We start from the raw sequence: 26,038 nt of genomic DNA, 5'->3' as shown, positions 1-26,038 counted from the left end.
TTTTCCTTCGCAGATTTCTTAATTTTGAAGTCTGAGCGGAAATAAAAAGCGCACCCAGCCCAATTTCCAGCGGACCGAGATTGCGTCGGACAACCAGGAAGCGGCCGGGCTGGGAGCTGTCCCCTGCTCTCCGTTCTGCTCTTGAGGGCAGCTCCCAGGCTCGCTGCACGGTGTCCCCCTACCCCGCGTGACCGCTGCCCCGACCTAGGCTCCAGCCCGGGCCGATCACTCCGGAGCCGCCATGTCGTCCGATTTCGAGGGCTACGAGCAGGACTTCGCCGTGCTCACTGCAGAGATCACAAACAAGATTGCAAGGGTCCCCCGACTCCCTCCTGGTGAGAGCCCTATCCTGGCTGGGAGGGGGTGGCCCGCAGAGCCGGGAGGCTTGGGCGATGGAACGCCGTCTGAACAAGTGTATCTGAGGCGAGAGGCTGGAGTGAGCTGGTGCTGAAGCCCTCCCGGGGAATGGAGCTTGAATTAGTTGAGGGTAAAGGGACAGTCCAACCTGGGTTGTGGGGTGCAGTGAAAAGAGCCCTTCGGGGCTACAGTCCGGACTCCGCCACCTTGTTACTTGTATAATATTGGAATGTTTCGCTGAGTCTTAGGTTTTTGTTGTTGTAGGTTGGATTTTTTTGTCTGTTTGTTTGTTTGTAAAATATAAAGATGTGAGAGTATTCAGAAAGAATGAATGAACGTACCTAGATTATGAGCCTGACGTTTTGTTAGTAATGACGTTATTATTACATGCAGCAAAACAGGGTAAAGAGCCACGGTGCCAGGATTCATGTATCAGCTCTGCCACCTAGAAGTTGTGGCATTTAGGCAAGTTTCTTAACCTCTCTCAACTTTCCTTCTTGGTGAAATGGGGAGAAATTGTAGATCTCGTAGTGCTGTTGTGAAGCTTAAGTTATTTAGCATATGTAATGCCTTTCCTTGGTGTTACCTGCTATTATGATTAGTATTTTTCATACCCCCAACCCCATTTGTTATTTCTCATTCTTCTTGGTGGGGGTTAGAGGAGGTCGATAACCCAATTTTATGTAAAGGCTAATGGTACAGGCTAATTTTTCTCACTTTTAAACTTCCACAAATTCCATCCAGAAGTGTTTTTTTGTGTTTTAGCACATCTTACTTCTATGCTAGACTTTCAACTATGTGAAGGTGGGAGTTATGTTTGATTTCATTGGCATTTATTTAGAAGGGACTCATTGCATGTTTAAGTAAGTGAACACATATACATGTGATACTTTGTGATTTTTGTTTGTGAGACATTGTTTTAGAATTTCTCTTTCTCTAAATACAGATTTACTTTAAGTAGTTAGTTGCAGATGGGATTGTTACTGTTTGGCTTTTTTTGTGAGGGAAATGGAACCATCGTTGGAATGCTAGACTTGGCCCTACCTTAACCCTGGTGTAAAGTGTAGACGTGTTCACTGATCTGTGAACTGGTGAGCACTTCACTGTGCCACCCTGTTAGTCAATCCTTGATGCCAGCAGTAATGTCCCCTGGACCTCAGTTGTTATCCCTCTTTCCCTTTCCCTACCTCCCTACAAATTTATGTGCTTAAAATAATTTTCTTCTTTTATTTCTTTGTTTTTCTTCACCCCACCTATTTTCTATTAATAGGGATATTTGCTTGAAGCCAGGATCTCTGAACTTACACCCCACTCATCTCTTGAAGTCCCAGTTAGTTCTGAAGGAGGTGGATGATGTCTTAAAGAGGTTTATGAGCCCAAGTGAGGGAACAAGAGGAGAGAACGAAGGTAGCATATACCACCGAGCACTGCTGCTTCCGAGATTTTTGGGGCGAGAGTGGCTGATGGCCTCACCACTTCCTGATACATCACCTCGCCTCTTCTCTTCAGCTCTGCTTTTCTCCACTGTCCAAGATCATCTTGAGTTTTGTGGTCATTGTTGTTGGAGACTACTTCCTTTGACTTCAGTCCCAGAGCCTCAGAATATCAGGATTTGTGGTTTCAGTTGGATTATTGCTTATTTTTCATTGTAATAGTGTTAGTAGTAGAAACATTTTTTGTTTAGGTTAATTGCTTTTTTACCGGAAGTTGTTTTATAAAGTAACAAAGTCATCCCTGAGTGTAAAGTTGTAAACACTGTTTCCAAGAAAACAGATTTTGTTACAATTTATTTTTTTCTTGTCTTTGAATTTTAACGTAACCATTCTTACCACATAGAAGGAAACAAATTAAATATGTTAAAAATAAAGCCTTGACTCTTCTTAGCTATAATATAATGTGGCTACTGTGTTTCCCCGAATATAAGACCTAACTGGAAAATAAGTCCTAGCATGATTTTTTCAGGATGACATTCCCTGAACATAAGCCCTAATGCGTCTTTTGGAGCAAAAATTAATGTAAGACCTGGTCTAATTTTCAGGGAAACACGGTATTAGGAGTGAAAAGAGACTTTGACTTGAATAAATGGATACTAGTAATTCTTAAAAATACAGTAGTTTCCTCCCAATAATTACTTGTGCTTGCTCACTTTATAATCTGCTTCTAATTGATTAATAGAAAAAGATTAGAAATATACCTACATAGTTACGAATTTCAGATGTATGTCTGTGGACTAACAGAAATTAATATGAACAATCATGGCAAAAAAAAGTATTATTAAAAATTATAATCTCTTTTTCTAGCCATCACTAGTGGTCGACTCAGAAGAGATGAACTATAATTTACTTCAGTTAAGAAGGTTGAAAATTGGAGCAAACTTTTCAGCCAAAGCAGTTTATTTTCTAACATAGTAACTTATATAAATTGAGGGAGTAAGATTATTAATATATAAGTAGAGAGAGTGGAATTTATTGCAATTAACTGCACTCTCTGCTATGTATGTATAGTGTATTAAAGTGTTACTTTCAAAGAGAATAGAAAAGATTGAATGTTTTTAAACTTCATTTTAAAAAAGAAATTTGATTGCTCTGATATGTTTTAAACAATAAAAAGACTTTGCTCTTAGACTACAGTGTTTGAATCTTAATTAATTTTTGAAATTGGACTAATGAGATGGATTAGTCCCTTTATGGCAATACCCTTGTGGCACTGTATTTGAAATTTGATTTTAATGATTAGTGTTCTGTGGTAAAGTCAGGAAAATGGATGAGTGGAAACTCTAATACTAATTGTGAAGTTGCTTTTCCTCTAGTGATGAATTCTAAGTTAGGAGGATAGTTTACAGGTGTATACGTTCAATCACATCAGGCAGGTTTCCTGAAGGATCTTAAACAAAATGTTCTCTTGCAATTAGTTGTTTATTTCATCCTTCGCAGAGCCATAAGTGGTCTGCTGTTAATCCTATCACTTTGTGGCTATAGTCAGAAATACCAAGAAACGTATTATGGCAAATTGGTTAAGATTCACACATGGCATCAGATCTGTTTAGAGTCCGAGCTCTGCTACTTACTAGATGTGCAATCTTGGGCAAATTGCTTGGCGTCGCTAAGCCTGCTTCTTTCGTCTGTAAAACGGTGTGTGGTGGTGGGAGTGGGAATAGTTTCAACCCTACAATGTGGTAAAAATCAAATGAAATGAAACATATGATGTACTAGCACATTTTCTTACCCCAGAGAACGTACATGATAACTTAGCCATTAGTGGTGGATATTATGGCTGCTGCTGCTGACAAAAGCTGATAGGGTTAGTCTGGACCCAGCTCCTCAGACTTTGCTATATTAATTGAACTCTTAAAGGAACCTTGGACCTCAATTATTATTTTCTTCCTGTGCCTAGACTAGAGTTAGGTGAATCTCTTGAACATCTGCATTTGAAGGGAGATGAATGATCAGGGACTTTGGGATATGAACTTGGAATTGGGATTTGAACTCAGGATATCAAAGAGGGAGTCAGGGAGAAAAGTGGAAATGGTGGAACAAGACGAATATCCTTTCCGGAAGGAAATGCTTGAGTTTAGCTGATTAGTTTTGCTAAGTCGTGGAGACTTGGAGACCAGATGTAGCTATCTATGGAAGAAGCCATAAATGTACCATAATTCTCTCTTGCCTTTACAAGGTGGTTGTAGTGAGAGAATTCAGAAAAATCTGCTTTTATTTCTGAATACTTCGGTTTGCTTCAAATATTTGGGGCTCTGGAACTGTAATGTCTCCCCCAAGTAGCTATTGAGCATCTGAAACGTGGCTATTGCCACATAGTGAAATGAGAATATTTTGGATATATTGGGTTAAAGATTATTAAAACTAAAAAAGATATATATTAAAACTTAATTTCACTTGTTTCTTTTTACTTTTTAAAATGTGGCTACTAGAAAATGTGAAATTACATAGTGGCTTGCCTGCATTACATTTCTATTTTTCTGGAGAGTTAGAATTGAAGGGATGGATCCAGTCCCAATTCAGGCGCTCAGGTGCAGTCAGTTAAGTAGACAGGGTAGGATTTGAGTTAGGTACACACACACACACACACACACACACACACACACTTTAATCCCAGAGGGACCTCTCTCCCTTCAACAACTTACTTATCCTAAGTAATGGCTTCAGTGAGTTTTTAGAAATGAGCTTTTGGTTTTAGAATAGGTTTAGATGTACAGAAAAATCACAAAGATAATGCAGAGAATCCCTCTATACCCCATACCCTGTTCCTCCTGTTGTTAACAGCTTGGTAATATAATACATCTGTTGTAGCCAGTGGACCTGTATTAATACGTTACAGTAACTGAAGTCCTCACTTAATTCAGGTTTCCTTAGTTTTTTGCCTAATGTCCTTTGGCTATTCTAGGATCCAATCCAGGTTCCTACAAAACATTGAGTAGGCATGGCTCCTTCCGCTCCTCTTAGCAGTGACAGTTTCTCAGGCTTTTCCTTATTTTTAATGACTTTAAAGTTTAGAAGAATACTGATCAGATATTTTAGAGACTGTACCTCAACTGGGATTTGCCTGATGTTTTTCTCATGGTCAGAATGGGGTTATTGGTTTTGGGGAGGAAGACCACAGAGGTAAAGCACCATTTTCACCAAATCATAGCAAGACGACATATTGTAACAGAACGTTCCACTACTGATGTTAACTTTGATCTTCTGGCTGTGGTAGCGTTTGTCAGGTTTCTCTACTGTAAAGCTACTCTTATCTCCCCTTTTCTAGACTGTTTGGAAGGAAATCACATGCATAGCCCACACTTAAGGAGCAGGGGTAGGGCTCCATCTCCCCGAAGGCTTAGTATCTACATAAATTATTTGGAATTCTTCTATACAATAGTGGTTTGTCTGTTCTCAGTTTACTTACTTATTCAGTCATTTATATCCATAGACTCATGATATGTATTTTGTACTTTGTGTTATATTCTAATACTACTTTATTTTATTGCTCAGATTGTTCCAGTTTTGACCATTGGAAGCCCTTTCAGTTGACTGCTGTGCCCTTTTGATATACTCCCGTCATTGGGGGGTTGGCTTTTTTGGTTTTTGTTTTTTAGTACTTTCTTACCTACTAGTATTAGAAGATATTCCAGGATCACCTTGTATTGTTCCTATGCCACTCCTAGAATCAGCCATTTTCCCAAGGAGTCCTGTTTCCTTTATTGAAAAATGGTGTTAGAAACCAACATCTAGGCCCTAAGTGTGTTCACTGGTATCATTGTTTTCATGCCCTCCCAGCTGGCGGAGCAAGGAAATTCCTGTGTGTATACTAACTCATGTATGTATGCATATCGATAAATACCTGTGTCTGTAACCATTTATATCTATAGTACGCTAAACACGAGTTCATACTGATATCTCCAATTCTAATCCATTATCCCATGGATCATTCTAGAATAGCTTTGTTTTAACATTAACCATTCTATACCATGCTACACAATGTAGCATTAATAATATATTCATTTTTAAATTCTCTCACATAAAAAGTTTCTTTATTTGTGGTTTTACTTTGTTTCCCAGTGCATAATTTCTGCTGCTGGTTTTATTTTAAAATACTTACATCACACAAAGACAGGTACCAGTAACTGAACGGAAGTGAGCCCTGCCACTTTCACAGTACTTTATGGGGTGTGTGCAAGGCTAACCGAGCACTTCCGTTGATACGATTGAATAGGCCAGAAAAGATTGTGCTATGCAAAGACTTAGGTGTACATCAGCACTCATCAGGCCTGTCTGTGGAGAAAAAAAGTGAGAAAGCTAATGTAGTGTATTTTCTACAGTGCAGTGAAGAGCTCAATTCTGGATGATAGGCCTCGTTGGACTCCTAACTCTGACACTTATTAGCTGTTGAACTTTGGAGAAATTATTTAATCACTGAGGCTACTTGCCTGCGAATGGAATGATGCTGGTCCCTCCAAGCGGTTGTTGTGAAGCTTGAGTGTGATAATGTTCAGCACAGAGTCCCATGAAAACAATGATAGCTGTTAGTTATGAAGTTCTGATCCCTAGGAACCTGCCGTCGTACAGGGGATGCCGTTCGGGTGGCAGCATGAAGCTCTCTTGGGAATTACACGTGACTCCTGCCAGCGGGCTACCAAAACTTAATGTCGGGAGACATTTCCAAAGTCCTCTAATTCCTTCCTTCTTTCCTTCTTTCTTTCCTTCCTTCCTTCCTTCCTTCCTTCTCATGTTTTCCTCCTAAATTGTCACCTCTTTAATTCTTCTTTTACAAATATGAGGAACATTATACAGGGCCAGTCAAAGGTTGGCTCAGCTCCAAAATTATTTCTGATGGTGCCATCATGGAATGGATTTTATGAAGAAATGATCTACTTGTATTACCCCTCCCAGCCCCCATCCCAATCTAATTATTTCTTTTATAAAGGGAAATTTACCATTCCAGGTGAGAAGATTTGCCCAAGTCCTCACTGATACACTTCCCCCGCCCTCAGTTTCTCTGTGACTAGCATATATGTAGCATATATGTTCTCTGTGACTAGCATAAATGTAAGACTGAGCCATTCATTCAGTAAGCATGTGTGAGCACCTACCACGTACAGCTCTCGGTGCTGAATGCAGAGTTAGGACAAAGATAAGTCCAGAGCAGTCCCTGCCTTCAAGGGGCTGGAAATGAGTCTGAAGAGAAAACTATAGAAACCAATTTCAAATGGCCATTGGTGCCACTAGTGCAGAGCACAGAGGTCGAGGAATCCAGGGGAGATAAGATTGTGTCCCAGGAGATCACCTGGAAGGACAGGTGGGATTTGACAGAGAAAACCCGGGAAAGAGGGTGTTATAAGCCATTGCAGTAAGTAGGTGCAGTGGACCTCTGTTGTTTCAGATTGCCCAGAATCCTCTGCTGTATGTTTTGACAGCAGCACCTCAGTTTTCCATTGAGGAACTACCTAAACCCAGTCTTGGTGACAGTGACAGGCTGCCGTGCCCTATCTAAGTCAAGAGGTGAATGCATTACTGTAAGAAGGACATGTACAGAAGTTTGGCTGGGAATTTAATTTTTGGGCAGAGTGAGCCAAGAAGAGTCAACACTAACCTATGGTGTTGCTGCTCGAGATTCTCCTTTCGCAGACTGTCAGTGACTTCCTGCTCCCCGGGGACCCTTAGCAACCCTGGGTTCTGGCCCCCTTGAGCTTGTGGGCTCATTTTTCTCTGTTGCCATGGTCCACCCCCACATTATTCTAATATATCCCCTTTTGGGGATTACGTTAGCCAGACTCATCAGTTCTGTTATATTCAACCGAAGAACCCCAGATGGTAACTTGAACAAAGGCTTAGAGCAGAAAAGAACAGTGGTGTGTTTGGGCAGTAATGGATCGTCTGCCCGGTTAGCATGCACAGCTCATCCTGGGGAGCTGGTATTTGGAAGTAGACTTGGAAAGGTTGCTTGGGTCTGGAATGGGGAAGCCCTGGACTGCTAGGCTCAAGTGATCCAATCAAAGCCCCATTTTAGGAAGTTTAAATGGGGGAGGGGGACCGGTGTAGAGATGCGAAAAGCAGGGTGGTTGGAATTGCAGCTTCTCCTGCAATTGCACTGGCCTACATTGTTTGTTCGATTTAACATCATTTTTTTGAGAACTGCTTATATGCCTGGCTCAGTGTTAGATTATAGGACTATAAAGGTGATTAAGCCACAGCTCTTGTCTTCCCGGAGCTTCCAAGCTAGAAGGTAAATCCGACCAGTAAATGTGAGGTAAATTATTAGGATTAGGTAAAAGTTATAGGTGTTTTATGTAAGTGAAAGTGGTTAACATTTTGTTGGGTTGGGAAAGGCTTCACCGAGGTAGTGATTTCTGAAGAGTTTTGAATGGCCGTTTGCCAGGTGGTCACAGGGGAGGTGGGCATCAGCATTGGGAGTAAAGTTGTAGAGTCCTGGAAACATACCAGGATTAGAGAGAGAGAAAGACTTAGGATCATAAATGAATAACATGGCAGGAAAAAAATGGGAGCGGGTGAACATGCCCAGGGACCTAGATGGTAGTCATGAGAGAAAAAGCAGGGACTGGACTCTGAAGCACAGCAACAGGTAAAGGATGGGCTGAAAAAGAGGCAGGCCAGCAGACGACACTGAGACAGAAGTGAGTGTGTAGGAGACTCACTGAGTCAGGATGTCGTGGAAGCCAGGACAGGAGTAAGTGACAGGATGGGAGGAGCAGAGTGTCAGATGCCACAAGATTAAATAAAAACAGCACCGAGGAATGTCCATTAGTTTGGGCAGAGGAAAGGTCAGTGTTAGTGAGAATCCGTGGGATGGTGGGATGGGGGCGAGGGGCCAGGGAGCAACGGGCCGATGAGGAAGGGAGGGGGGACTGGATGGAAGGGGAATCCGGGTCAAGGGAGGCTGCTTTCTGTGTTGTGCTTTGTTAATGAGAAAAACTGGTGTCTACTGGGCCTGGACGGCCATGACGTGGCCTTTGCTAATAGCTGAGTACCTTAAAGAAAACAAGATGTTCCTTCTGATATGTGAATACGTAATCTCACTCCTGGCCCAAGATGGGCTCGTCCTATTTGATATTCTGCTCTATCACAAAAATATAGTGCAGTTTTACTATAACTTGTGCAGACGTTAGGTGGGCTGTCGTGCCAGAATCACATAAATTTGGGATCGTCATATACTAAAATTTTAATTTGGCCATATGTAGGTTTGACTTTTTCAAAGAGGGAAAATAAAGTTGAGTTTTAATTCCAAATGTGCATTTTCTTAGGGAGAAATATTTAGAGGACACACAAAACGCCTCCTATGACAGCTTACCCCACAAAGGGAGGAAGTTAGGGTTTGCAGAACCTAATTGTGATTTTTGTAAAATAATAATGCCTACTAAAGATTTCCCACTTAGTGTTGACTCCTAAGGGGCTAGTTAGCTAGTAGGTGTTGTACCCATTTCACACATCATGCCTTTTTTAGTCTGTTGTATTAGTCAGTCAGTAATCATTAGGTTTCAAATCACAGAAACCCAATTTTAGAGAAAGAAAAAGAAATTTGTTGGTTCAAGAAACCTAACCACGATAAAGTCAAGCAAAACCTGTCTCAGAGTTATCTAGAACCAGAAACTAATTTACTAAATTTATCTAATCTGTTTCATCCATCCATCCATCCATTTTTTTTATATCTACTTCTCAGCTCTGTTTGTTTCTAAATGTAGGCTTCATTCTCAACCACTGCAAACTGGTTTTCTCTTTGTTACTAGGACAGTGTGTGCCCACAGCTTCTAATCTTGTGTTCTCATAACTCTACCAAGAGAGAGGAAAAGACTTTCTCGTTGGTTGGCTTGGGTCGTATGCCCACCCCACCCCAACCCTCAGACCAATGTGGTCAGAGGGACCGAGCTACTAGAATTGGTCCAACTAGGATGAGAAGCCCATCCTTTGCCGAGTCGCTGTGACTGGAGAGGCAGGCTCATAGAAGGAGATAGCATCTCCCGTTGACCAGTTCGTTGAAGGAGAGCCTCAAAAGAATTGGGGTGATTGCCTGGAAAAAAGGGAGCTAGGCAGGCAAAACTATAAATGTTCAAGAAATTTGGTTAGCACAAAACTTAGTGCAGTCTCAGAACAAATGGGCTGATTGGTTTGCAATGGGAGTAGCGGAAAGTTTTCTGACAATACCTGCCAGGACATCTTTCCCAGCAAAGGGAATTACAATTGGGTTATAACTGGATTTTGGTAAAGTTAGAATGAACCACGTACAGAGACATAGCACTACACATTTTTAAAGTAATTTCATTTGTATCAGCTTATTTGAGCTAAAAATAGTCCAGTGGGTATTTTTAATCTTTGTTTTTTGAGAGGACAGACAGTCTCAGAAAAAACTATTTCTTACCCAGGATTCCATAATCAGTGAGTAAATAGGTAGTGGCTTTGGGTTTGGAATCGTAGTCCAACCATTTCTTCTTTTACACCCGATTCTTAACGTTAATGAATGCACATTTTTTTCTAAAGGATTGTATGATCTTGTCCACTTTTAGGAATTATTTTTGTGACTTTTAAATTACGTTTGTAAATCAGTCATACCCAATTTATTCAAGTTAAGACTGCAGATTCCTCAAGTCACCATGAAATAGGCGGTTATTGACACAGTCTCTTCTAAAGGACAAAATAATTTTTGATTTCTCTTTAAAATACTATGGCATCTCTTAATCACTAGGGATTCCATAGGTTATATGTTTCCAGCTAGCCTAGAATCAGGGGCTTGAAGTGGTTTCTAACCCACCAAAGATTGACGTGGTCATTTGTCTGATATGGTAATTCTCTAATCTGATTGACCAGGAAGGAAAAAGGTATACAAAAATAGAAGTTTTTAAATATTAAATTTATTTGTATCCTTAGCAGTTCTTTGATATTATTATTTGTTTCAGATGAGAAGAAACAGATGGTTGCAAATGTGGAGAAACAGCTTGAAGAAGCAAAAGAACTGGTATGTAGAGACTTGGTAATATATTTTAACACACAACCAGAATCATTTAAGCCGATGCCTTCTTCCTAGCACTGTAGAAATGTGAAACGTGACTGATTAGCATTTTGTAATTTGAAATGTATCCATTTTTAAATTGAAGAGAATTTAATAGTTTCTTGGAATTTTATTCTTAATAAAGGTGATTCATTACACGTCCACCTCTAATTTTTCTTCCTTAATTGTCATAATAGCTATAAATAGCTAATGCTTGTTAAAGGCATACTGGGTACCAGACACTGGGATAAGCGTATTACTTTATATTATTAATTTTCCCCAAAATCCTATGAGACAAGTACTATTTATCAAAACCTGTTAAGGATCTGAGATGTTCCCCTACGTGCTCACTAACAAGTGAGCTTGTCACAATTTCATGGATGCTGATAAAAGATATGAGATTTCTAGGTCAGAGATAAAAGAGTTTTATTACTCACAGCAAAGCAGCTACCAGAGTTTCAGCAAGCTGGTATCACTTCCCTGAGCCCCAGTTCCCACAAGACTGATGCAGGTGGCCCTAGATGTATGCCTGCACGTACAGTGGAACATCTTACAGGAGAGGAATGCGGAGCCTGGGAAATGGATTGCTTTACAGCAGCCTGTAAACAAGCCTACTCTTCATCCGAGACAGACACATCATTTCCTCCCCCAAGGCTGCTCCCTGCAAATACAACCCCGAGAAAGGTCCAGGGAAAAGAGCAGGTAAAGCCTTGCATTCTTGGTAGGACTCTTAGGAGTCTGATAAAACCATTGAGGAGTGATTTTTTTCAACACTGTTATTAACACACACACACACACAATACACACACACCCTTTTTGTGGATGGGGAAACTGAGGCTTTGGAAGATTAAGTTATTTGTCTCCTCATACCCGGTAAGTGGTGGAGTAAGGATGTATATCTAGATATGCTCATCCCAGAGCTCCAGCTCATTCACTACTTTTTTAATATAAATACATTCACAAATCAGGGAGTAAAAAGTATTGTGTCCCAATTTCTGGTTTTAAAAGCTGACTATTGCAGGTATGATTCAACTTGCCACTGCATTGTGGTTCTAAATCAGTGTGTTGCTTTTTAAATATTAAAGGGTCTGCTTGGTGTGCCTTCAGTATAACTGACTCATACACTTAGGACGTTTCCCAAAGTGTGTTTCTATTAACTGGTGTTACCTATTCAAAGAAGTTTGTAGCTTAAACAGAGTTGGAGGTTGAGGCCTTAGTTGTTGTTTCTCTACAGAACCCTCTTGAACCCTTAAGTAGGCTAAGTGGTATTAAGAATCTCTAAGAAGGGATTACAGGGGGCAGCTAGAGTATGGAACATTTCCCAAGTTTATCTGGCTGAGTAACATTTATGAACAGTGGAGGAGGGGGTAGGGTAGCTGCTTTGGGGCTGTGAAGGAGTAAGTGTCTGTTGTTCCCCAGTGCACATTAGACATTTCCTCTCTGTCCTTGAGTTGCAGAGCTGCTTGCCCTGAGTTGCAGAGCTGCTTGCCCTGTCTTCTCTGTGGCTGGTTCCTTTCTAGTCGTCAGCATGTCTGATGCACTCCATTCCCTGGAAGGTCTTTCTGATCTCTGCTGACTTGTTGGCACTGTCTCTGCAGTGGCAGCTTCACTTCTAATCGCCACAGCTTCTTATGTTTGCCTGTCTTTGAAAGTTTCCGCCTCCCCCCCTTTTTTATTTCAAGTGCTTTCCCCTTTTCTTTTCTCCTTATATTCCAGTTGAATAACTGCTTCTCTCATGCCTCCTGGCCTTCATGAAAAAGACTGACTTTTTACAAACCACAGCTGCCAGTCAGGACACTTCTTCCTTCTGGTTGGTAGGCTCAGTATAAATAAATTGGTCAATTTTTGCATCTTGAGTTGACTTCATATTGTTGTTGAGTTCTCAATAGCAGTTTTTTTGCCATCAAATTCTGTGTTTTGGTTTATTTGGAATCATCACTTACTGGGTAATGTTGGAAAGCTGGTCTCCTAATAACCAAGGTTTTACTGTACCAAGAAATATAAAACATAATTGTTTCCTTATGGAACTTATAGTCATCTTTAGTTGCTACTAACATAAAGAGTGTTGTCCAAGATACACATTTCTATTTGTTTAAAGGGATCAGAAAGCTGATTTCCTTAATTTTGATGACATTCATATTAAGAATACCATTCATTATATTACTCACTATCCTTTCGATGAGAAAAGCTTGCTTTTGATTTGACTTAACTAGGGTCAGTTGTGTTTCTGCTGAATAATTAGCTTGTATTCATCTCTTGGACACTGCATGTCTTTTAATTATCATGTCTTCCATTTGGCCTTGTCTGTGAATGTTGTGACAACACAAAACAGATACATATTAATTTGCCTTATTCCCGGTTTCATTTTAGGTGCTCGTTATGTGTTTCCTTTTTTCTTTCTTACCTACTTGTGGTTAAGTATTAAGTGTCTTTGTAAAATGCTTTAAACAAAAATGTACTTAACTCTTGGATTTTCACTTACATGTACTTTTGCGATGATTTGTCTGGATGATCCTATTCACCTTGTTAGAAATAAGTACTTAAGGACGATTTCAGAGAAGTACTTTAAATAGTTGCCTTATTAAGTTATTATTTAATTTGTTGGTACTTAACGTTTATGTTGAGACATGTTAATAATTTAAACGTTCACTGCTTAATCAAGACTAATTAAAATTACCTTTTTTTCTTTATTAAAATTGAGGCTTGTTAATTAAAACATGGTTTTCTGACTTACCTGTGTTCTAGTTATTTAATCTCTAACACTGGATAAGAGTTTTATTAGTGATAAGCCTACAGTGTTCATGGAAATACTTGTTAGAGGGCTTTATAAGGAAAAACTATATGGCAGCATATTTGGTTGTGATTTTATCAGACATGGCTTGAACCAATTTGTTGTTTTTATTTTTCAATACTAAGTATAAATAAGTTACCTCTGATACCTTGTCCCATGCTGGCTTTATTTTTTCTCCATCGTCAGTGATTGTCACTAGATTAACATTAATCTAGTGATTACCAGTAGGAGACACTGTTCCAAGCACATTATAGGAATTGTCCCATTTAATCTCCACCCTACAAAAGACATACTATTTTTAGAAATGAGAAAAGTAAGGCCCGGAGAGGTTAAGAAACCTGTCCAAGTTTGCATGAGTAGTAAGTAGTGGAGCCTACAATGTGAATGCGGCATCTGACGTAACAGCCTGTGTTCTAACCATCATAATATGTCTGTATTGCCTCCCATCAAATGCTTGTATGTTGTCTTCAAAGTGATATGTAATGACAGGTTGTTAAAAACTGCCCTGCTGTGATTTCAGTGAGCTTTGTATATTACTGTAGCATATTACTGTACCCATTTAATTTCCTATCAACATGGTTATAAAGTATAAGGAGTTAGCCTGGAGATCGAGATCACATATTGGTAGGTGTGTGATTTTCCTAAGCAGAGAAGACTTTCCAGAAGAATTTTCACCAAATAACTAAAATTGGGCAGACGTTTTATGGATTAATAATAGAAGTAATGGTTTGGTTTATCTTCCCATAGTTCTGGTATTTTAAGGCCAGAAGACCAAACCAGCTTGGACTGAAGGATAGAATACGCCAAGGATATTAAAATCATTATTATTGATGTTTGGATTAATGCATATGTTTTAATATAAATTCTTGTTAAAGTAAGCGCTTTGTGTCACTCTGAGTGTCACTTGACAAGTGCTCAGTAGCTGTTTGACCTAAACAAAAATTAAGCACAAAAGTAGTCCCAATGTGATTTGATTACGGGCACTTTGCTCCCTGGTTCCTCAACTGTAAAATGAGGAATTGGAATTAAATCTTTTCAGCTCTAGCCATCTGGTCAAGTAATCATAAGCATAAAGGGGTGGCTGGTTAGCCCAGTTGGTTAGAGCATGGTGTTGGTAGTACCAACGTTGCCGGTTCGATCCCCACATGGGCCACTGTGAGCTGCACCCTCCTTAATAGATAGATAGATAGATAGATAGATAGATAGATAGATAGATAGATAGATAATATTCTTAAAAAAAAAAAAGAATAAGCATATGGTTTAAATCATGTTTTTCTCTCACCCGTCCAGCTTGAACAGATGGATTTGGAAGTTCGAGAGATTCCACTCCAAAGTCGAGGAATGTACAGCAATAGAATGAGAAGCTACAAGCAAGAAATGGGAAAACTTGAAACAGATTTTGTGAGTCAAATTCCATTTTTTGTCATATTTACCAATCTTTAAACTGAATTTTCACTTTTTTTTTCTTCATATTTCCTCCACACACCTCAATCAGCACTAAGTGTGTTGTCTTCAGGAGTTGTGCAAAGCACAAACAACACCTTTCATTGTTTGTGACTTGGGATCTAAAAATGCTTACAGAGCTAGTTAATGATGGAATTTCAGGGATATTGGATTCATGACTCACAAATACATCCAAATCATGTGGTCCTTTGAGTTTGGATAGTACTTATTAGTATTTAGCATTTATTAGAATTTTGAAACCCAATCTCAGGCCTTTCAGAGTTTATAGCCTTTAAGATGCAGTGTTCACGAATGGACTTCAGAGGCTCATGAATATCCTGAAATCATACAGCCATGCACCGCATAATAATGTTTTGGTCAATAACGGACCATGGATACAATGGTGGTCCCATCAGATGGTTAACGGAGCTGAAAACTTTCTGTTGCCTAATGATGTTGCAGCCATCATAAGATCATAGCTCAGTGCATTGCTCACGTGTTTGCGGTGATGTTAGTGTAAATCTACTGTGCCGTCAGTCATATAAAAGTAAATCACGTACAATTTGCAGTGTGTAATACTTGATAATGATATAATAATAAATGGCTATGTTACTGTTTTGTGTATTTACTGTAGTCTACTTTTTCTTGTCATTTCGAGTGTACTCTTTGTACTTACATGAAAAATGTTTAAATCAGTTTGCCATACTATGCTGGCAGCAGCCTCCTACTTCTCATGTTGACCACACCTTTTGATTGCATCGTTTTCTCCTGTGCTTGATTTAATCTCATGTTGTTTCGTTCATCACGGCCCCTAAGCATACAAACTCCACTGCTAATGTTGCCAGGAAGGGGCCACATTGAGTGATTGACCTGCAATCAAAATGAAAAGTGATTAAGGATGACGAAGGTAGAAAATCAGTGGTGGTTATTGCTCGCCAGTCAGGCGTGTCCCATTCCACCGTAGCTATTCTGTTGAAGAACAAGAGCAAAGTGATGGAAGCTGTAAAAGGATCTGCTTTATTGAAGTCAATGAAACTTAACAAAAATTAGAGAAGAGCCTCTATCAAATGTGGAGAAACTTCTAATGACCTGGATTAAAGGCCAGACACAGAAATGTATCCTTTTCAGCACCATGACCGTCATGGCCAAAGCAAAAAGTTTGTTATGTTGAAAGCTAGGGCTGGACCTGACTATGATGCTGAATTCACTGCTAGCTCTGGGTGGTTTAAACAACTCAAGAATTGTTACTCATTACAAAATGTGCAAGTCAGTGGTGAGTCTGTGGGTGCTGACGTGAGGGCAGCTGAAGAATTTTTGGCAACTCTAAATGTGCTGATTGTGGATGAAAATTACTTGTCAGAGCAAATATTCAGTATTGATGAAAGCTCCCTATTCTGGAAATGGATGCCTGAAATGACTTTCATCTGTAAGGAGGCCAAGTCACTGCCAGGTTTCAAGGCTTTTAAGGATGTGATAACAGTCTTTCTTGGGGGCCGTGTTGCAGGCTACAAATGGGAACCCTTTGTGATCTGGCACAGTGAGAACCCAGGGCCTTCAAGCTTACCAGTAAGCACACACTGCCAGGGTACTATGCAAGCAATAAGAAGTCCTGGGTAACCCAGCTCTTCTTCCAACATGCCCTCCTGAATTGCTGTGCCAGCGAAATGGGGAAGTACTGTTTGGAGAATAACATACCTTTCAAGATTTTGCTTATTAGTGATAAATCCCCCAGACATCCTCCTTTTATTGGTCATCTTCATCCCAATATCAAAGTGGTGTTTCTTCCTCCAAACACCACCTCTTTGATCCAACCAATGGATCATGGAATTATAGAAGCTTTTCAGGCCTCCTACTTGAGGAGGACCTTTGCCGAGGCTGTTGCTGTAACTGAGGAAGACAGTGATGCAATTCTGGAAGGACTACAATATCTACGATTGCATCAGGAACCTTGCTTGGACTTGGGGTGATGTCACCAAGGAGTAGATGAGTGGCATTTGGAAGAAGACCTGAAGAGGTTCGTCCATGACTTCAGAGGATTTGCCAAGGATGAGGAGGTTGCAAAAATCCACAAGGCTGTGTCTGAGATGGCAAACACTTGAACCTGTGTGTGGGTGAAGATGACGTGGAAGAGTTCCCAGGATGGTTCCTGAGGAACTGACTAACAAGGAGGTGTTGGGATTGGAACAGGAATGCATAGCTGAAGGAGAGGCAAGAGAAAAGGAAGCTACAGGAAAAGGAAAAGAAGAACCCCCATGAAAATTCACAGTGAAGCATTTAGCAGAAGCTTTTGCAGACCTCAACAAGCTCTTTAGAAAGTTTGAAAACATGGATCCCAACACCGAAAGGTTTTCGTTAACAGAGAGGAGTGTTCCTGACGCTCCAAGATGCGTCAACAACTCATGTGTTTATGTGTGTACCTGCTACCACAGCTTTCTTCGGCAGTGTCGGGGAACACCCTTCACTAGTGCCACCACCTTCTCTTGTACAGTGACTTACAGTTTATAAAGCGCTTTCACATATGTGATTTCATGTCATTGTGTGAAGAGTAGACAGAGCAGGTGTGGAGTACTATCTCCATTTTACACACGATCGAACCAAGAGGCTCAGATTGATTTCATTCAGCACGTCTTTCTTGAGCCCTGTGGTTTATCAGGCACTGTCCAACATGCTGGAAAAAGCCTTTAAGATAAAGTCCTTGCTCTCATGGAATTAAATTCCAGTGGGGAAGACAAGAAACAAATACACGTATGTCATAATTTCAGGTAGTTACAAACGCTGTAAGTAAAAATAAAGTGAGTAAATGAATAGAGAGTGATTAGCAGGGTGGTTGAGGCTACTTTTTGCTAGGGTGTTCTCTGGCTGGAGAGAGAAGAGAGAGGCGTGTGTGGCGATGGAAGGAGGCAGAAGAAAGATCTGCAAGGGCTCTGGCTTTTCCTCTCAGTTGATGAGAAACCATTGGAGGGCTTGAGAACTGAGTGGGTCCTTGACTCCCGTTTTACTGCTTTCTCCACATTACCAAACCATAGCACGTGCTGTACAAGTATTTGAATATACTGCAGGAATTATTTACATAACTCTCCTTTATTCCTGTTTTCTTTCTATATTTAAGTCTTTTATTTTGTAAAGAAATGGAGAATATCTTCTTAAAGATATTATTAACTTTCTTATGGTGATATACCATACCTGCAAATATTGAATCCCAAGAAAAGATACCAGGGACGGTCCTTCATCTCTCATTTGCAATGCTTCTTGCAAAGGAAGCAGCTCTCCTATTCTTCTTGTACTATCAAAACTTCGCGGGAACATTTGTACCAATGGGGAACGGCAGGGGACAACTCAATGCTTTTTTCTTAGACCCCATTGTCCACTTTCTTTCTTTTCTTGGCCCCTCTCCTCCTCTGAAGATTCTGGATTCTTCAGGCTGTTTGTCCACTTACTCCACTGTCTTACGCTGTGTGTTGTCATCCATTGTTGTGGCTTCAGTGACCACCTCTATGCTAACCTGCATTTCTAACCCAGACCTCTCTATAGCTCCAGATTCATGTTTCTTACTACTTACTGGACACTTCTGCCCCAGAGTCCCTAAAACACAAAAACTTGCATTTAACAAGTACAATACTTGTTACAGTACAATAGTCACTTCTTTAATTTTTCCCTCTCCATCACCTTGCACAAATAACTGGGCACTGACAATTAACAATCTTGCCACTTAAATATCTCCTGCTTTCATCTCCACTGCTGGAAGCCTTCGTGTTTCTCAGTCTGGATGTCTAGTAACCTTTCCTCCTCTACTCTAAACCACCCTCCGCACCACTTCAGAATTATCTTTCTAATACTGGATGTGAATATGTTACACTCGCCACAAAATCCTACAGAGTCCTCATTGCCTGCTGAATAAAATCCAGGTCGACCCTACACTTTCCCTTCTGTTCCATTGTTTCTTCACATGTCTGGTAATTTTATTATTGTATGCTTGATATTGTGGATCATGCATTGCTAAGAGCCTTTATTTTAGAGCAGTGCATCTCAATCTTTTTTTCATTATTACCCCTCTAAGGAATCTTTTTAGATACTTTTTCCCTAATTGCCCCTCCCTCTTCTCTAATGAAATTTTAATACTACAAATAGTCTGTGTATCTGTACATCTGTTCATATTCTATGGCCCTTTGGAGGATAACACGTCTTTGTAATACCTAAGATTCTCCATCCTCCCAAGAACCAATTTTTGCCTCCATAGGCATGTAGCACCTCTGTTGAATGCATGTTTTAGAGACTGGAGCTTTATTTGAGCAAGCAGATAATTTACTAATAGATCAGATTACTCCTTCAAGGCTTATTGTTAAACTTTGTTAGGACATGTCGAGAGCAGTGCTGCTTTTGAGGTATGGCCTTTCTTGGGTTCCATTTGAGTGACAGGAGAATTCAATGAATGCTTTACCCTCTGTTTGGTCAGAATTCTGTGTCCCTGCTTTGGGTGACCTCTAGAATCTCCATTGTATCCATAACTCCCCAATACCCGTCCTCTGCAAGACCTCATGGAATGTGGCCCTCTGCATATGTGAGTTCGTTTTTCAGCCAAAGGCTTAAAAAGACCCCTTTACAGATTTCTGGAGCTCCTTCTCTCTGTGGCTCCCTCTTTCCATTAGCCTGCTAAATTTTATCTATCTCAGCAGTCCCAAACTCCAATGTCTGCTTCCTGAGCTCAGGGACATGCTGTACTCCACTAGGGCTCCACCCCGATGTGCTATATTCTGGAAAGTACCTACATGGTTGAGAGCCATGGCGACTGTAGGGCTCATTTCAAGTGTTTCTCTTCTCTGGGGGGTTGCAGTCTTATCCTGCCTGTTGTCCAGTGTTTCAAAACAATTGCTTCATACGTTTTGTCCGTTTTTGTAGTTGTTTAGAGTAGGAGGATTAGTCTTGGACCAATTACTCTGTCATGACTGGCATGAAAGTATAGTGTAGTTTTACTGTTTATTAATCCTTAAAGGATAATTGTGTACATCTGAGAATAAAAAATAATAGTCTACTGTTTACAGTGATCAATCATAGAATTTAATTTGTAACTTAATAAATACTTACTTAAAAGATGTTAAAATTCAGGTTTATGGGTGGCCGGTTAGCTCAGTTGGTGAGAGCATGATGCTGGTAGCATCAAGGTTGCCGGTTTGATCCCCGCATGGGCCACTGTGAGCTGTGCCGTCCTTAAAAAAAAAAAAAAAAAAAAAAAAAAAAAATTCTCGTTATAATTTGTATTTATACTTGTGGGAAGTTTGAGGATGTCAGTGGTTGTCTTTATGTTCCCTTTTATGCTGTTGCTACTTCTGATGATTCTGTTCACTTGCTAATATTAGGTCCAGATAAGTTAAAATCCAATCACCTTATTTTTTTAGATGGAGAAATGGGGGTGGGGGGGTCAGGGAGATCACATGACTTAGCTTTAAGTCACACTGCTATTTAAAGCCAGGACCAGAGTCAAGTAACCTAAACACACATTCTAATGTTCTTTCCATTATCCTGTGCAACCCCCCACCCCCAGTGTCCCATTTCTATAAAAATCAATTTAATAGCCTCTTTATGTATTTCAAAATAACTAAGAACAATTAGAATTCATACATTTAAGCTATTTTTGTAATTTCTTTTTTCAGTATTGGTGTGAGGTTAGCTAGAGCATAATCATGTCAGGGTATTCCAGGAAATGAACCAAGCTAAACAGAGGGGAAATGTATTTGAGGATTTTTCAAATTTAAGATTATTATTTGCTGCTTAAGAAAAATCAAATCAAATAAAAAATATCCCTAAACTTGTACAAACAAATAAAAAACTCTAACATTGTATAAAATATTTGACCAAGTCTCAGTAAGTAAAAAAAATAAAAGAACAAATAAGTGACGTGCCAACATAAGGTTACCAGGACATAGTGAATTGAATGCCTTTCAGATGTTACTGTACGATGATGCTAGCGCCATCTTGTGGTTGATTTGTATAGTTGCATATTTCTTTTTTGTAGCAAAGCTGAACTTCCTTCAAGACCTACCCACACATACAGGATTTGGGGCAGAGGGTTAGATTGTAATGAATGTTAGAAGTACAGCTTCTTAGCCCCTGTCTCAAGTTCACTTCCATCCCATGTCAGTGGTGCCTGAATGCTGTCCTTCTCCTGTTTGGCAGGCTATGTGATGTGATTGTTAGACCAGCTCCTAGTACAGAGCCGTCTACATCAGAGAATGGCACTTCTATTGACCGTCTCAGCAGTGTGGCTGAATGGGCCTAGGAACCCAACTACCTGCAGACTATCGGAGTTTGTCCCTTAGGTCAGGGTTCAAAGGATGTTATGAAACAGCTTGAAGCTTTTATTGCCACTACCTGTAGTCTCTTTTAAAGGTGAATGGGCAACTTGAGTATCGGAGTTTATGAATGAAGCCAGTAACCATATTCTTTTTTTTTTTTTAAGTCTAAGATAGACTAAAGACGTGCAAATGAGAAGGAGGAACCCTTTTAAATTTTGGTGTTTGTTGAAAAGTCAAGAACTTGATGCTTTTGTTTACATTTTATCTTTCCTGTTCTTATGACTCTGAGATATTTTACTTCTATTCTGTTGAAGCTATAGAAAACCATGAAAGCATGTTTTAGAGATTTGGACAGTGTTGGTGGTAACATGTTGTAATTGTAACTTCAGCTTATCTTTCTTGTAGGAACATAAGTGCATTCTAGAAAGAAATAAGAAAGCCAAACTGGACAGAACCATTCCAGAAAAGAAATTTTCCTCCACTATGTACACTGAATGAATATGCTTGCCATTTTTTTTTAAAAAAATATGTTTGTTGTTTGATACTCTGTAAAAAATAATACCTGCTCATTATGGAATATTCTTAAAGAAGAGTAGAAAGAAGAAGGAAGAAAAATCACCTTAGTCCTATTACCCCAAAAGAGCCACATTTTACATTTTGATTTGTTCCTTCCAATTTTCCTTTCCACACTTCCTTGCATAATTTATTGTTTTATTTTACATAATAATGATGTTACTCTAGCCACATTTCCCACCTTTTTAAAAAACACAGATTCTAACATTGGTATTTCCCATTTCTATAGTCTTAATCATTTTAATGGGTGCTTAATATTTCAGTCAGTGATGTTAGTTCATCTTTTGTTGAATCCTAATATATTTCCATTTATTGCCTCCATAATTTATTGTGCTGTAATGAACATATTAGAACAGGATTATTTCATCAGCGTCATTTCTCAGAAGGCAGATTATCAAATCAAAGGGTATCAACAGTATTACAGCTCGTACTAAAATATTCTTTTATTTATTGTGACTCATCAGGTCATTTTTGTTCTTTTTCCCTGTCTTCTCTGTGTTAGAATGTGATTTAAGAAATAAAAATCATAGATAGACCAGAGCTAAATACTTTATATGCATTACTCATTTAATCCACAATTATATGAGAAAAGGTACTGTTACTAGCTGCCATTATGGGGATATTACAACTCTGGAATTAAATATAACTGAGATTGTTTTTTTCTTCATGAGAGTTATATTAATGTTGCTTAATGAGAGTGGCAATTCATGGCTCTCAGTATCTAGTTTAAAACTGAACTCATGTTACATTTTCAATATTTCTTAATCAGAAACAGAAGAATGTTTTCGTTAGCTGGATATGACCATGACCTACAAGGGAGAAAGCAATGGTACATTTATGTGCACGTACATGGTTCTCCTTCTTTGCAGTTATTTTCTGAAGATGGTGGTTCCTAAGGCCCCGCTAGGTGAAGTTGTTAGAAAATCATCGTGCACTTAGCCCCCTTTGTTTGTAGGATTCTCATTCCAGCTTTGACCTTTGTCAATCCTATATTCACAAAGTAGCCTCCTATCATTTCCAAGGCCATCACAGGAAATGGACCCACTGGATAGGGAAGAGAGCAAAAGTCTATTTTCAGCTGTAGTGATGCCTCCTGGGGGCTGATCTGTGCTTGCATGTCACTCTGGTCTGCTAATCCAAGATGCTGTAAAAGGTTCATGTTCTTGACCCTTCTCCCCACCGTATATACTTGAATGGAACAGTAGTATGTACTAAATATTTTATCGTTGGTCTTATGTACTGAATTTCAGGTTGGCCTTAGTAGATTTTTCTTTACTTTGGAAGCTCTGACACTTCCTTCCAATGTGACTGGTTTTATGATGACTACTTTTGGGCTTTAGACTTTTGCCTGTAGCTCCTTGAAGAGCTTGATGACCTGCAAAAATAACGCCCACATCCACTGTAGTCACTGGCAAAGTTGAAGTGTGTACTAGTACAGATATATCTGTGTGTGTGCATTTACACATTTCTGTGTGTCGAAATTATTTTTTAAAAATTGGTGTCAGATTTCTGATTGGATATTGCGGTTTATTGGAAAATATTTCCTACCTACTGACTAATTTTTTTTTTTAATCATTGGAATGAAAGTTGTAGTGCCATTTTATGGCAGGAGGAGCAAATTTTTGTTACAACTTTCTGTTGTTTCTAGTAGTTTGAGTCTTCTAAGCAGATGAAGTGTGTATTTTCAAGAGACAGTGCTAAATTGCTTTAAAACAAAAAGAATATAAAGCTTATTGCTGTTAATGTAGTTATTTCTGCTTATAATCCTTCTTAAATAACTTAACAAATTATTATCGACTTTTCTGTTGTTTGATTGTTTTGCCTAGCTACTTTGATCTTAACCTAAGAAATAAAGAGGAAAGATAAAAACAGGTAAGATTTTGAAAGGTTATTTATAAACCCTTGACAAATATGCTTTCATTATTAGTCACTAGATGGCACTGTTTATTTGCAGAGTGCCATTTTTTAAAAAAGAAACTGGTAGTAACTGAAATTACTGCTTCATGAATAAAATATTTCTGATGGGATTTGCATTTCTATATTGGCTGAAGACACTGTTGAATGTTTTATTAACCAGCCCACTGCAACTGTCAGCCTATTAAAGAGATCCAATGGTCCCTGTTTAGATAAATAAACTAAATAAATCCAATTCGTCAAATTGTGTTCCTGGCTGTTTATTTTCCAGTCTTTTGATGTACAGTTTATTTTAAGTTAAAGCCACATTGGTTTAAAAATTAATGGGAAAATGTTACTTGGTGTTTGGAGCACGAAGAAGCTAATTACCACCGTCAAAAAGCCAGCTCTGTTTTAACGTTAAATTGTTTGCTCATAAATAGTAAACTTTGTAATGGTTGCCTATAAACTGTCCATGGTCAGAAATAATCTGATGTGCTTTAAATATACGGCCAAAAACTAGATTATCAAGGTTTGTGGAACCCCTGTCTGATTTCCCTGGGAAAAGCACTATTTCAATCTTTTTACTTGGTTTTGTCTGTGAGTCATGCCCATTTTTCATGTACGGTACATATTCCTTAGAAAGAAAAGTAGCTAAATGATTTTTAAATGGAGTATCACCTATCAAAGCACTGCTTGCCAGGCATTCTCCTGGTGAATGCCAAACATTAAAGCGGAGACGGGAGGCTGTGGAGTGAAGTTGCTGCCGCAGCCAGACCTTGGGGCCACGGCTCCATACAGAACTGGGGCCTGCGTCCATTGCCTTCGTAAAGCTTCTGTTCTTGGGATCTTCAAACTCACAGTTGCACTATTTAATATCGCTGACTGAACTAGAGGCTTTTGTACTCAGGCCCTAGGGTTACAAAAATACTCGAATAAAGCGTGTCAATTTTGTGCTTTGTTACACTGAACTAAGTTAGCAACTGGAAATGACACGTCATGGTTCTGACTTTTACTTCTCCTTTCTCTTTTTATGAATCCTCAGTTGCTTTTTAATGCCATTCTTATTGTCTTTTACCTAGTTCCACATTTGTGAGGTTCAGAACAAAACTTAAACCAGATTAGGCACTTTTGACTCAGCCTATAGCTTTTAGGAGTATTCAGCTCATTGTGATGAAGACTGAGCCAGATCTGCTCTCTAGGGTGAAGGGTTTTAAACCGTGTCATAGTAGTTGAAGAGTTTTGCTGTGTCAACGATTTTCAGCTTTCCTGTACAAGAAGTTAAAATAGGGCTAGAAAAGGTTTCGCCAGAGACTTTTCTCTTGATTTCCCATCCTCGGATGCCTACCAGGAAATGGACCAGGCGTAGTCTCATTTTTTGCTGGGTTGTTTTGTTTACTTTTGTGTCCTTTAGTTCTCCACAATGGAAAAATCATCTTTAAGAGTAAAAACAGATAACAAGTATGGAATGAAATTGCCCTTTTGGCTTTTAAGAAGTTTGTCAGATCATGGATTAGAAGCCTTTGCTAGAAATGCTTACGTGTGTTCACACTGGGAAATAACAAGAAATGGGACTCCGTCCTCAGTGCGTTTCATTAGTTCTTGAGACTCCTCATGTCTTTGCAAATTCCTAAAAGCTGCTCCAGGTCAAGCTCCATCACAGACAATTCTAAGGGAATGTCCAAATTTTCTCATTCTCCATTTGTTTATTAAATATTGTTTAAAACAAGTTGTCATTGTCTCGGACTTGGAAATCTGTGATAATGGAGATTTCTGTTACTGGTTATGAAGAATTTAACCTGTAATTGCATTCTTAATATGGAAAGAGTGTGTCAGATTTTATGGTTTGGAAAAATCACATTGCATGGCATTGGCCTTGGTGTGAAATATCCTATTATAGAAATGAAATGTCTCTTAAAAAGCTACTCTGTCGTTTAAAACAAGGGTGCCCTTTGTTAATCTTCTGACTTTTTTTTTACCTGACACCCTTTGACTTCCATAATAGAACACTGTATCTTTGCATATTCAATAACTGACATTTTTTGTTTCATTGTTTTCTCATTTTGAACTTTTTATATAAACGGCGTCTACAAATGAATTTCAACTGAAGACTAGGGTTGTTCTTATTTACGGGCATATGGGATTTTGAAAGTAAAGCTTCAATAAGGGAAACTGTCTCCATGGTTAGAATTTTGCA

The 26,038-nt window shown here is 39.3% G+C and overlaps 1 protein-coding gene across 5 annotated transcripts in view; it reads left to right on the top strand.

Annotated features, from left to right (window-relative positions):
* The window catches only part of VTI1A (vesicle transport through interaction with t-SNAREs 1A), a 327,917-nt gene that overhangs the window by 252 nt on the left and 301,627 nt on the right, over positions 1-26,038 (top strand). For 4 of the 5 annotated variants that reach the window (XM_033130109.1, XM_033130112.1, XM_033130113.1 and 1 more), the window contains exons 2-4: positions 14-335; positions 10,760-10,818; positions 14,933-15,043. In XM_033130109.1, coding sequence (XP_032986000.1) covers positions 242-335; positions 10,760-10,818; positions 14,933-15,043 — 264 coding nt within the window. In that variant the 5' untranslated portion in view covers positions 14-241. Of the gene's footprint in view, positions 1-13; positions 336-10,759; positions 10,819-14,932; positions 15,044-26,038 lie in introns of those variants that run through there. The other variant, XM_033130110.1, reaches the window with a different exon arrangement.

This window comes from Rhinolophus ferrumequinum, chromosome 16, assembly GCF_004115265.2.
Source record: "Rhinolophus ferrumequinum isolate MPI-CBG mRhiFer1 chromosome 16, mRhiFer1_v1.p, whole genome shotgun sequence".
In the NCBI taxonomy this organism is placed as follows: Eukaryota; Metazoa; Chordata; class Mammalia; order Chiroptera; family Rhinolophidae; genus Rhinolophus; species Rhinolophus ferrumequinum.
This window is presented reverse-complemented; position numbering and strand designations above follow the sequence as displayed.